Source organism: Rhinoderma darwinii (genome assembly GCF_050947455.1).
Source record: "Rhinoderma darwinii isolate aRhiDar2 chromosome 3 unlocalized genomic scaffold, aRhiDar2.hap1 SUPER_3_unloc_3, whole genome shotgun sequence".
NCBI classification, from domain to species: Eukaryota; Metazoa; Chordata; class Amphibia; order Anura; family Rhinodermatidae; genus Rhinoderma; species Rhinoderma darwinii.
This window is the reverse complement of record NW_027461746.1, coordinates 319,658-332,260: the sequence shown is the minus strand read 5'-3', so window position 1 is coordinate 332,260 and position 12,603 is coordinate 319,658. Positions and strand designations below refer to the sequence as shown.

The 12,603-nt window shown below is 50.1% G+C and overlaps 1 protein-coding gene across 1 annotated transcript in view; it reads right to left on the bottom strand.

The window, feature by feature from the left end:
• The window catches only part of ACAP1 (ArfGAP with coiled-coil, ankyrin repeat and PH domains 1), an 89,206-nt gene that overhangs the window by 38,574 nt on the left and 38,029 nt on the right, over positions 1-12,603 (bottom strand). The window contains exons 8-11 of the mRNA XM_075847381.1: positions 7,183-7,278; positions 3,548-3,622; positions 1,798-1,907; positions 889-937 (exon numbers count right to left, since the gene is read on the bottom strand). Coding sequence (XP_075703496.1) covers positions 889-937; positions 1,798-1,907; positions 3,548-3,622; positions 7,183-7,278 — 330 coding nt within the window. The remainder of the gene's footprint in view (positions 1-888; positions 938-1,797; positions 1,908-3,547; positions 3,623-7,182; positions 7,279-12,603) is intronic.

Genomic DNA, 12,603 nt, shown 5'->3' with positions numbered 1-12,603 from the left:
TTCATCTATTACTACTGACAACCAGCCTGTATATCCTGTGTGAGAGGTTGTCACAGCCCCGCCCCGTTACTGACATCACTGATATATAATATAATTACATTGTGATCAGACATGAGATCCACACATCTTATATACAGTAACAGCTATTCATCTATTACTACTGACCACCTGCCTGTGTATCATGTGTGAGAGGTTGTCACAGCTCCGCCCCCTGTTACTGACATCACTGATATATAATATAATTACATTGTGATCAGACATGAGATCCACACATCTTATATACAGTCACAGCTATTCATCTATTACTACTGACCACCTGCCTGTGTATCATGTGTGAGAGGTTGTCACAGCTCCGCCCCCTGTTACTGACATCACTGATATATAATATAATTACACTGTGATCAGACATGAGATCCACACATCTTATATACAGTAACAGCTATTCATCTATTACTACTGACAACCAGCCTGTATATCATGTGTGAGAGGTTGTCACAGCCCCGCCCCCTGTTACTGACATCACTGATATATAATATAATTACATTGTGATCAGACATGAGATCCACACATCTTATATACAGTAACAGCTATTCATCTATTACTACTGACAACCAGCCTGTATATCATGTGTGAGAGGTTGTCACAGCCCCGCCCCCTGTTACTGACATCACTGATATATAATATAATTACACTGTGATCAGACATGAGATCCACACATCTTATATACAGTAACCGCTATTCATCTATTACTACTGACAACCAGCCTGTATATCATGTGTGAGAGGTTGTCACAGCCCCGCCCCCTGTTACTGACATCACTGATATATAATATAATAGTTGTATATGAGATATTTCATCATTACCGGTGACGTTTTTTTCTCTACTTACCACTTTCTTCTGATAAACCAGTTGATTATTCTGAATAGAAAACCAGCGACTGAAAAGAGAAAAATCTGCAATTATTTCTGCCTGTGATTGAACTTCATTCCTTTTAGCACCAGAAAACCTGCCCTGAGTGTCAGTCCCTTCCTGGGAGGCACCGGAAACATTAAGTATTTTGGGTTGTGACCCTGGATTAGAGTGGTATCTAATACACAGCCCCTCCGAGGGATGTCCATTATCTCACCTCATCCTGATAGATATCATAGACTCTCCTCTGCTCATAGATCACATAGATCACATAGATCACATAGATCACGTAGAACACTTTTTTTCCTGACATTTCTCTTCATTGTGATTCTTAGGGGAAATTATTAACAATCACAGGAAAAATACTACGGAAAACGCTAGAAGATTCCTACAGTAGCGGGCAGGGTCCATACACAAGGATGTAGATTGAGTAATATACAAACGATCTGACATCAGAGACCTGGACTGCCCATCTGATCACGCCACACGGACTCCCGACATCACAAGCCGGGCAGCAGGGTTGTCAGAATGTCATTACATCAGAATAAGGGTACCTGCCGCAAATAGCCAGAGGATGGGGGGCACTGCCGAGCTAAATGTTCTCTCCAGGCCTGACCCATGCTGCCTCCACTGGCACTACAACTCCTACAGCCCTAAGGAAAGGAAGGGTTAACTGCTCTCAGGTTCTCTAGGGTGCGTTTCCACAGGATCAGGGGATCCCCTCTCTTACTTTCTTTGAACATGGGAAGATGTTCGATTTTCAACTTTCCATAAGCAATTTCCCCTAACCCTCTCTAATACCTCCCCTCCCTCATGGTTCTGACTCCACTTCCCCTAAGGTGTCTTCTCCTCCACCCATGGTCCCAGTCCCTGGACTCCACCCCTCACCGGCTCCAGGTCTTGAACGTATTACTGGCTCGTTTGTAGAGGTAACCTTCAATGACCACCTCAGATGTCTCTCCGTCTCCTTGATGTACTGCGTCTTCATCAGATATGTCCTGAAGATACGAGGAAGACATAACTATGAGTGGAAGCAGAGCAGCCGTCCAGCAGGTCTTTTACTATGACTGATCGTAGCGATATCAACCGAAGGATGAAGGAGTAGTAGAGACATGGACGGAGAAGACACGGACACCCAACTGGGCAGGAACTCGCCAGGTGAAGACCAACCCTAACCCCAAACTATCATTCATCCTGGAGGGTCCATAGTCAATGACACAAGTTCATGTAGTTTAACCTATTGTCTTGCAGTGTTGATCCAGAAGAAGCAGAGAAAATTCCCGATGAGGAAGAAACCGACCGCCCGGCTCCTAATACCGGAAGAATTCCGGGGATCAATGACCGTTTCCAGCAGATATTACAGATAATCAATAATACTGGAGAATAGTCGACCATAACACTGGAGCATTGAGACGTCCCAGCAAGATGACAAGCGGCGGTCCCTTCCTGGCGGACAGAGAGAAGCAAGAAATGGCAGCGCAAAGAGCAGCAGACAGTCCCATATGTTAGAGAGAATCTCTCCAGGACCATAAAAAAAACAGGCGAGAGCTCCACCACAACACTCGAGCACTGAGACGTCCCAGCAAGATGACAAGCGGCAGTCCCTTCCTGGCATCCAGAGCGGCAGACAGTCCCATATGTTAGAGAGAATCTCTCCAGGACCATCAAAAAAAACTGCGAGAGCTCCACCACAACTCATACACAAAGTAACACAGCCCAACGATGGCGTATGACAAGACCAAAACTAGATTTACACACAGCAGCCGACAGCAGTCACGACATTGTCCCCACTCCCAATAGTCATAGCAGTGTCCCCCTAGAAGCAGTAATTCAAGCTCAGCCCTTTTCTCCAATAGTTACGATAGTACCCCACTCCTTTCCCCCAGTAGTCACAGCAGCATGCCCCTGTAGACACAGTAGAACCTTCCACTCTTCCCCCAATAGTCACAGCAGCGCACCCCAGTAGACACAGTAGTACCTTCCGCTCTTCCCCTAATAGTCACAGCAGCGTGCCCCTGTAGACACAGTAGTACCTTCCACTCTTCCCCCAATAGTCACAGCAGCGTGTCCCTGTAGACACAGTAGTACCTTCCACTCTTTCCCCAATAGTCACAGCAGCGTGCCCCTGTAGACACAGTAGTACCTTCCACTCTTCCCCCAATAGTCACAGCAGCGTGCCCCTGTAGACACAGTAGTACCTTCCACTCTTCCCCCAATAGTTACAGCAGCGCGCCCCTGTAGACACAGTAGTACCTTCCACTCTTCCCCCAATAGTCACAGCAGCGTGCCCCTGTAGACACAGTAGTACCTTCCACTCTTCCCCCAATAGTCACAGCAGCGTGCCCCTGTAGACACAGTAGTACCTTCCACTCTTCCCCCAATAGTCACAGCAGCGTGCCCCTGTAGACACAGTAGTACCTTCCACTCTTCCCCCAATAGTCACAGCAGCGTGCCCCTGTAGACACAGTAGTACCTTCCACTCTTCCCCCAATGGTCACAGCAGCGTGCCCCTGTAGACACAGTAGTACCTTCCACTCTTCCCCCAATAGTCACAGGGCCCCCATTTCACGATAGTCGCAGTGCCATTACACCATATTCACAGCAGTGATCAGCCAGGGGCACATAACGTGGAACTCACTCTGTGCTTCATGCTGATCAGCTTCTGCTCCAAATCTCTGTGCTCACGAGCTTCTTCCAGCACTTTTTGATGGACCTGCACACACAGAGAGTAATATTTACATGGGACTGTGGCAGTACTGAAGCAGAGAAAGTTCTAGCGTAAATCAATTTGTGTGATGTCATGATAAAATGTCTCAAATACTATACACCACAACAATATAGCCACAAGATCTGTCCCACTTCTGACCCGTCCTACACAAGATCTGTGCCACCTCTGACCCATCCTACAAGAGATCTGTCCCACCTCTGACCCGTCCTACACAAGCTGTGTCCCACCACTGACCCGTCCTAGAGAAGATCTGTCCCACCGCTGACCTGTCCTACCTCTGACCCATCCTACAAGAGATCTGTCCTACCTCTGACCTGTCCTACAGAAGATCTGTCCCACCTCTGACCTGTCCTATACAAGATCTGTCCCACCTCTGACCTGTCCTACACAAGATCTGTCCTACCTCTGACCCACCCTACACAAGATCTGTCCTACCTCTGACCCAACCTACACAAGATCTATCCCACCTCTGACCCGTCCTACACAAGCTGTGTCCCACCACTGACCCATCCTAGAGAAGATCTGTCCCACCTCTGACCTGTCCTACACAAGATCTGTCCCGTCCTACGCAAGATCTGTCCTACACAAGATCTGTCCTACACAAGATCTGTCCTACACAAGATCTGTCCTACACAAGATCTGTCCTACACAAGATCTGTCCTACCTCTGACCTGTCCTACACAAGATCTATCCCACCTCTGACCTGTCCTACACAAGATATGTCCTACCTCTGACCGGTCCTACACAAGATCTCTCCCACCTCTGACCTGTCCTACACAAGATGTGTCCCATCTCTGACCTGTCCTACACAAGATCTGTCCCACCTCTGACCGGTCCTATGCAAGATATGTCCCACCTCTGACCCGTTCTACACAAGATGTGTCCCATCTCTGACCTGTCCTACACAAGATTTGTCCTACCTCTCACCGGTCCTATGCAAGATCTGTCCTACCTCTGACCCACCCTACACAAGATCTATCCCACCTCTGACCCGTCCTACACAAGCTGTGTCCCACCACTGACCCATCCTAGAGAAGATCTGTCCCACCTCTGACCTGTCCTACACAAGATCTGTCCCGTCCTACACAAGATCTGTCCTACACAAGATCTGTCCTACACAAGATCTGTCCTACACAAGATCTGTCCTACCTCTGACCCGTCCTACACAAGATCTGTCCTACACAAGATCTGTCCTACACAAGATCTGTCCTACACAAGATCTGTCCTACACAAGATCTGTCCTACACAAGATCTGTCCTACACAAGATCTGTCCTACATAAGCAGTGTCCCACCACTGACCCGTCCTAGAGAAGATCTGTCCCACCGCTGACCTGTCCTACACAAGATCTGTCCTACCTCTGACCCATCCTACAAGAGATCTGTCCTACCTCTGACCTGTCCTACAGAAGATCTGTCCCACCTCTAACCTGTCCTATACAAGATCTGTCCCACCTCTGACCTGTCCTACACAAGATATGTCCTACCTCTGACCGGTCCTAAACAAGATCTCTCCCACCTCTGACCTGTCCTACACAAGATCTGTCCCATCTCTGACCTGTCCTACACAAGATCTGTCCTACCTCTGACCGGTCCTATGCAAGATCTGTCCCACCTCTGACCTGTCCTACACAAGACCTGTACTACCTCTGACCTGTCCTACATAAGCTGTGTCCCACCTCTGACCTGTCCTAAACAAGATCTGTGCTACCACTGACCCGTCCTACACAAGATTTGTCCTACCTCTGACCTGTCCTACGGAAGATCTGTCCCACCTGTGACCCGTCCTACAGAAGCTGTGTCCCACTTCTTACCCGTCCTACACAAGATCTGTCCCACCTCTGACCCATCCTACAAGAGATCTGTCCCACCTCTGACCCGTCCTACACAAGCTGTGTCCCACCACTGACCCGTCCTAGAGAAGATCTGTCCCACCTCTGACCCGTCCTACACAAGCTGTGTCCCACCACTGACCCGTCCTAGAGAAGATCTGTCCCACCGCTGACCTGTCCTACACAAGATCTGTCCTACCTCTGACCCATCCTACAAGAGATCTGTCCTACCTCTGACCTGTCCTACAGAAGATCTGTCCCACCTCTGACCTGTCCTATACAAGATCTGTCCCACCTCTGACCTGTCCTACACAAGATCTGTCCTACCTCTGACCCAACCTACACAAGATCTATCCCACCTCTGACCCGTCCTACACAAGCTGTGTCCCACCACTGACCCATCCTAGAGAAGATCTGTCCCACCTCTGACCTGTCCTACACAAGATCTGTCCCGTCCTACACAAGATCTGTCCTACACAAGATCTGTCCTACCTCTGACCCGTCCTACTCAAGATCTGTCCCACCTCTGACCTGTCCTACACAAGATCTTTCCCACCTCTGACCTGTCCTACACAAGATATGTCCTACCTCTGACCGGTCCTACACAAGATCTCTCCCGCCTCTGACCTGTCCTACACAAGATCTGTCCCATCTCTGACCTGTCCTACACAAGATCTGTCCCACCTCTGACCGGTCCTATGCAAGATCTGTCCCACCTCTGACCTGTCCTAAACAAGATCTGTCCTACCACTGACCCGTCCTACACAAGATCTGTCCTACCTCTGACCTGTCCTACGGAAGATCTGTCCCACCTCTGACCCGTCCTACAGAAGCTGTGTCCAAACTCTGACCTGTCCCACCTCTGACATTTCCTATAGAAGATCTGTCCTACCTCTGATCTGTCCTACACAAGATCTGTCCCACCGCTGACCTGTAATACACAAGAACTATCCCACCTCTGACCCGTCCTACACAAGATCTGTCCCATCTCTGACCTGTCCTACACAAGATCTGTCCCACCTCTGACCAGTCCTATGCAAGATCTGTCCCACCTCTGACCTGTCCTACACAAGACCTGTACTACCTCTGACCTGTCCTACATAAGCTGTGTCCCACCTCTGACCTATCCTACGGAAGATCTGTCCCACCTCTGACCCATCCTACAGAAGCTGTGTCCAACCTCTGACCTGTCCTACACAAGATCTGTCCCACCTCTGACATTTCCTATAGAAGATCTGTCCTACCTCTGATCTGTCCTACACAAGATCTGTCCCACCGCTGACCTGTCCTACAGAAGATCTGTCCCACCTCTGACCTGTCCTACACAAGATATGTTCCACCTCTGAACCATCCTACAGAAGATCTATCCCACCTCTGACCTGTCCTACACGAGCTGGTTCCCCCTCTGACCTGTCCTACACAAGCTGGTTCCCCCTCTGACCTGTCCTACACAAGCTGGTTCCCCCTCTGACCTGTCCTACACAAGCTGGTTCCCCCTCTGACCTGTCCTACACAAGCTGGTTCCCCCTCTGACCTGTCCTCCACTAGCCGTATCCTCCTGATAGAACTACAATGTTCTCATGTGAAGGACTAAATGTTCTCACCTACATGTCTAAAAGGTTCTCATGTACAGGACAAGGTTTTGATCTACAGGTTTACGAGGTTCTTAGGTGAATAATTTCCAGGACTCTACTACACCCCTCCATGAGACTCACCTGTGCAGCGAGGCCCTTCCTATAGTCATCCAGGTCCAGCAGAACCGTGTGACTCTGCGCCAGGAAACAGGCCTGGGCATCGATCAGCTGCAGCATCTGACAGAAAATCAATGGATCACAGAAGAGCCATGATGTCACCACAAGTGAGAACCACAACCCTCTACCTGGATATGTCCTCCTCAACGATGCCCACTCATCCCTACTCTTCACTGGTCACCAGATTCCAAGCAGCAGACCCGTCTCATGTCTCCACCTGCCCCTCATATTACTGTCCCAAGTCTTCACCTGCCCCTCATATTACCACCCCATGTCTTCACCTGCCCCTCATATTACCACCCCATGTCTCCACCTGCCCCTCATATTACCACCCCATGTCTCCACCTGCCCCTCATATTACCATCCCATGTCTCCACCTGCCCCTCATATTACTATCCCATGTCTTCACCTGCCCCTCATATTACCATCCCATGTCTTCACCTGCCCCTCATATTACCATCCCATGTCTTCACCTGTCCCTCATATTACCATCCCATGTCTTCACCTGCCCCTCATATTACCACCCCATGTCTTCACCTTCACCTGCCCATCATATTACCATCCCATGTCTTCACCTGTCCCTCATATTACCGCCCCATGTCTTCACCTGCCCCTCATATTAGCATCCCATGTCTCCACCTGCCCCTCATATTACCATCCCATGTCTTCACCTGTCCCTCATATTACCGCCCCATGTCTTCACCTGCCCCTCATATTACCATCCCATGTCTTCACTTGACCCTCATATTACCACCCCATGTCTTCACCTGCCTCTCATATTACCATCCCATGTCTTCACCTGCCCCTCATATTACCATCCCATGTGTTCACCTGCCTCTCATATTACCACCCCATGTCTTCACCTGCCCCTCATATTACCATCCCATGTCTTCACCTGCCCCTCATATTACCATCCCATGTCTTCACCTGCTCCTCATATTACCATCCCATGTCTTCACCTGCCCCTCATATTACCATCCCATGTCTTCACCTGCCCCTCAACGATGCCCACTCATCCCTACTCTTCACTGGTCACCAGATTCCAAGCAGCAGACCCGTCTCATGTCTCCACCTGCCCCTCATATTACTGTCCCAAGTCTTCACCTGCCCCTCATATTACCACCCCATGTCTTCACCTGCCCCTCATATTACCACCCCATGTCTCCACCTGCCCCTCATATTACCACCCCATGTCTCCACCTGCCCCTCATATTACCATCCCATGTCTCCACCTGCCCCTCATATTACTATCCCATGTCTTCACCTGCCCCTCATATTACCATCCCATGTCTTCACCTGCCCCTCATATTACCATCCCATGTCTTCACCTGTCCCTCATATTACCATCCCATGTCTTCACCTGCCCCTCATATTACCACCCCATGTCTTCACCTTCACCTGCCCATCATATTACCATCCCATGTCTTCACCTGTCCCTCATATTACCGCCCCATGTCTTCACCTGCCCCTCATATTAGCATCCCATGTCTCCACCTGCCCCTCATATTACCATCCCATGTCTTCACCTGTCCCTCATATTACCGCCCCATGTCTTCACCTGCCCCTCATATTACCATCCCATGTCTTCACCTGACCCTCATATTACCACCCCATGTCTTCACCTGCCTCTCATATTACCATCCCATGTCTTCACCTGCCCCTCATATTACCATCCCATGTCTTCACCTGCCTCTCATATTACCACCCCATGTCTTCACCTGCCCCTCATATTACCATCCCATGTCTTCACCTGCCCCTCATATTACCATCCCATGTCTTCACCTGCTCCTCATATTACCATCCCATGTCTTCACCTGCCCCTCATATTACCATCCCATGTCTTCACCTGCCCCTCATATTACCACCCCATGTCTCCACCTGCCCCTCATATTACCATCCCATGTCTCCACCTGCCCCTCATATTACCATCCCATGTCTTCACCTGCCCCTCATATTACCACCCCATGTCTTCAACTGCCCCTCATATTACCATCCCATGTCTTCACCTGCCCCTCATATTACCATCCCATGTCTCCACCTGCCCCTCATATTACCACCCCATGTCTTCACCTGTCCCTCATATTACCATCCCATGTCTCCACCTGCCCCTCATATTACCATCCCATGTCTCCACCTGCTCCTCATATTACCACCCCATGTCTCCACCTGCCCCTCATATTACCACCCCATGTCTCCACCTGCCCCTCATATTACCACCCCATGTCTCCACCTGCCCCTCATATTACCATCCCATGTCTCCACCTGCCCCTCATATTACCATCCCATGTCTCCACCTGCTCCTCATATTACCATCCCATGTCTCCACCTGCCCCTCATATTACCACCCCATGTCTTCACCTGCTCCTCATATTACCATCCCATGTCTCCACCTGCCCCTCATATTACCATCCCATGTCTCCACCTGCCCCTCATAATACCATCCCATGTCTTCACCTGCCCCTCATAATACCATCCCATGTCTTCACCTGCCCCTCATATTACCGCACCATGTCTTCACCTGCCCCTCATGTTACCATCCCATGTCTTCACCTGCTCCTCATATTACCATCCCATGTCTTCACCTGCTCCTCATATTACCATCCCATGTCTTCACCTGCCCCTCATGTTACCATCCCATGTCTCCACCTGCCCCTCATGTTACCATCCCATGTCTTCACCTGCCCCTCATATTACCATCCCATGTCTCCACCTGCTCCTCATATTACCATCCCATGTCTTCACCTGCCCCTCATATTACCATCCCATGTCTTCACCTGCCCCTCATATTACCACCCCATGTCTCCACCTGCTCCTCATATTACCATCCCATGTCTCCACCTGCCCCTCATATTACCGCCCCATGTCTCCACCTGCCCATCATATTACCATCCCATGTCTCCACCTGCCCCTCATATTACCATCCCATGTCTCCACCTGCTCCTCATATTACCATCCCATGTCTCCACCTGCCCCTCATATTACCATCCCATGTCTTCACCTGCCCCTCATATTACCATCCCATGTCTTCACCTGCCCCTCATATTACCATCCCATGTCTCCACCTGCCCCTCATATTACCATCCCATGTCTCCACCTGCCCCTCATATTACCACCCCATGTCTTCACCTGTCCCTCATATTACCACCCCATGTCTTCACCTGCCCCTCATATTACCATCCCATGTCTCCACCTGCCCCTCATATTACCATCCCTTGTCTTCACCTGCCCCTCATATTACCACCCCATGTCTTCACCTGCTCCTCATATTACCACCCCATGTCTTCACCTGCTCCTCATATTACCACCCCATGTCTCCACCTGCCCCTCATATTACCATCCCATGTCTCCACCTGCCCCTCATATTACCATCCCATGTCTCCACCTGCCCCTCATATTACCACCCCATGTCTCCACCTGCCCCTCATATTACCATCCCATGTCTCCACCTGCTCCTCATATTACCATCCCATGTCTCCACCTGTCCCTCATATTACCACCCCATGTCTTCACCTGCCCATCATATTACCATCCCATGTCTTCACCTGTCCCTCATATTACCGCCCCATGTCTTCACCTGCCCCTCATATTAGCATCCCATGTCTCCACCAGCCCCTCATATTACCATCCCATGTCTTCACCTGTCCCTCATATTACCGCCCCATGTCTTCACCTGCCCCTCATATTACCATCCCATGTCTTCACCTGCCCCTCATATTACCACCCCATGTCTTCACCTGCCTCTCATATTACCATCCCATGTCTTCACCTGCCCCTCATATTACCATCCCATGTCTTCACCTGCCTCTCATATTACCACCCCATGTCTTCACCTGCCCCTCATATTACCATCCCATGTCTTCACCTGCCCCTCATATTACCATCCCATGTCTTCACCTGCCCCTCATATTACCATCCCATGTCTTCACCTGTCCCTCATATTACCGCCCATGTCTTCACCTGCCGCTCATATTAGCATCCCATGTCTCCACCTGCCCCTCATATTACCACCCCATGTCTTCACCTGCCCCTCATATTACCATCCCATGTCTTCACCTGTCCCTCATATTACCGCCCCATGTCTTCACCTGCCCCTCATATTACCATCCCATGTCTTCACCTGCCCCTCATATTACCACCCCATGTCTTCACCTGCCCCTCATATTACCATCCCATGTCTTCACCTGCCCCTCATATTACCACCCCATGTCTTCACCTGCCCCTCATATTACCATCCCATGTCTTCACCTGCCCCTCATGTTACCACCCCATGTCTTCACCTGCCCCTCATATTACCATCCCATGTCTTCACCTGCCCCTCATATTACCATCCCATGTCTTCACCTGCCTCTCATATTACCATCCCATGTCTTCACCTGCCCCTCATATTACCATCCCATGTCTTCACCTGCCTCTCATATTACCACCCCATGTCTTCACCTGCCCCTCATATTACCATCCCATGTCTTCACCTGCTCCTCATATTACCATCCCATGTCTTCACCTGCCCCTCATATTACCATCCCATGTCTTCACCTGCCCCTCATATTACCACCCCATGTCTCCAACTGCCCCTCATATTACCATCCCATGTCTCCACCTGCCCCTCATATTACCATCCCATGTCTTCACCTGCCCCTCATATTACCACCCCATGTCTTCAACTGCCCCTCATATTACCATCCCATGTCTTCACCTGCCCCTCATATTACCATCCCATGTCTTCACCTGCTCCTCATATTACCATCCCATGTCTCCACCTGCTCCTCATATTACCATCCCATGTCTCCACCTGCTCCTCATATTACCATCCCATGTCTTCACCTGCCCCTCATATTACCATCCCATGTCTCCACCTGCTCCTCATATTACCATCCCATGTCTCCACCTGCCCCTCATATTACCATCCCATGTCTTCACCTGCCCCTCATATTACCATCCCATGTCTTCACCTGCCCCTCATATTACCATCCCATGTCTTCAACTGCCCCTCATATTACCATCCCATGTCTCCACCTGCCCCTCATATTACCACCCCATGTCTTCACCTGTCCCTCATATTACCATCCCATGTCTTCACCTGCTCCTCATATTACCATCCCATGTCTCCACCTGCCCCTCATATTACCATCCCTTGTCTTCACCTGCCCCTCATATTACCACCCCATGTCTCCACCTGCCCCTCATATTACCACCCCATGTCTTCACCTGCCCCTCATATTACCACCCCATGTCTTCACCTGCTCCTCATATTACCACCCCATGTCTTCACCTGCTCCTCATATTACCATCCCATGTCTTCACCTGCCCCTCATATTACCACCCCATGTCTCCACCTGCCCCTCATATTACCATCCCATGTCTTCACCTGCCCCTCATATTACCACC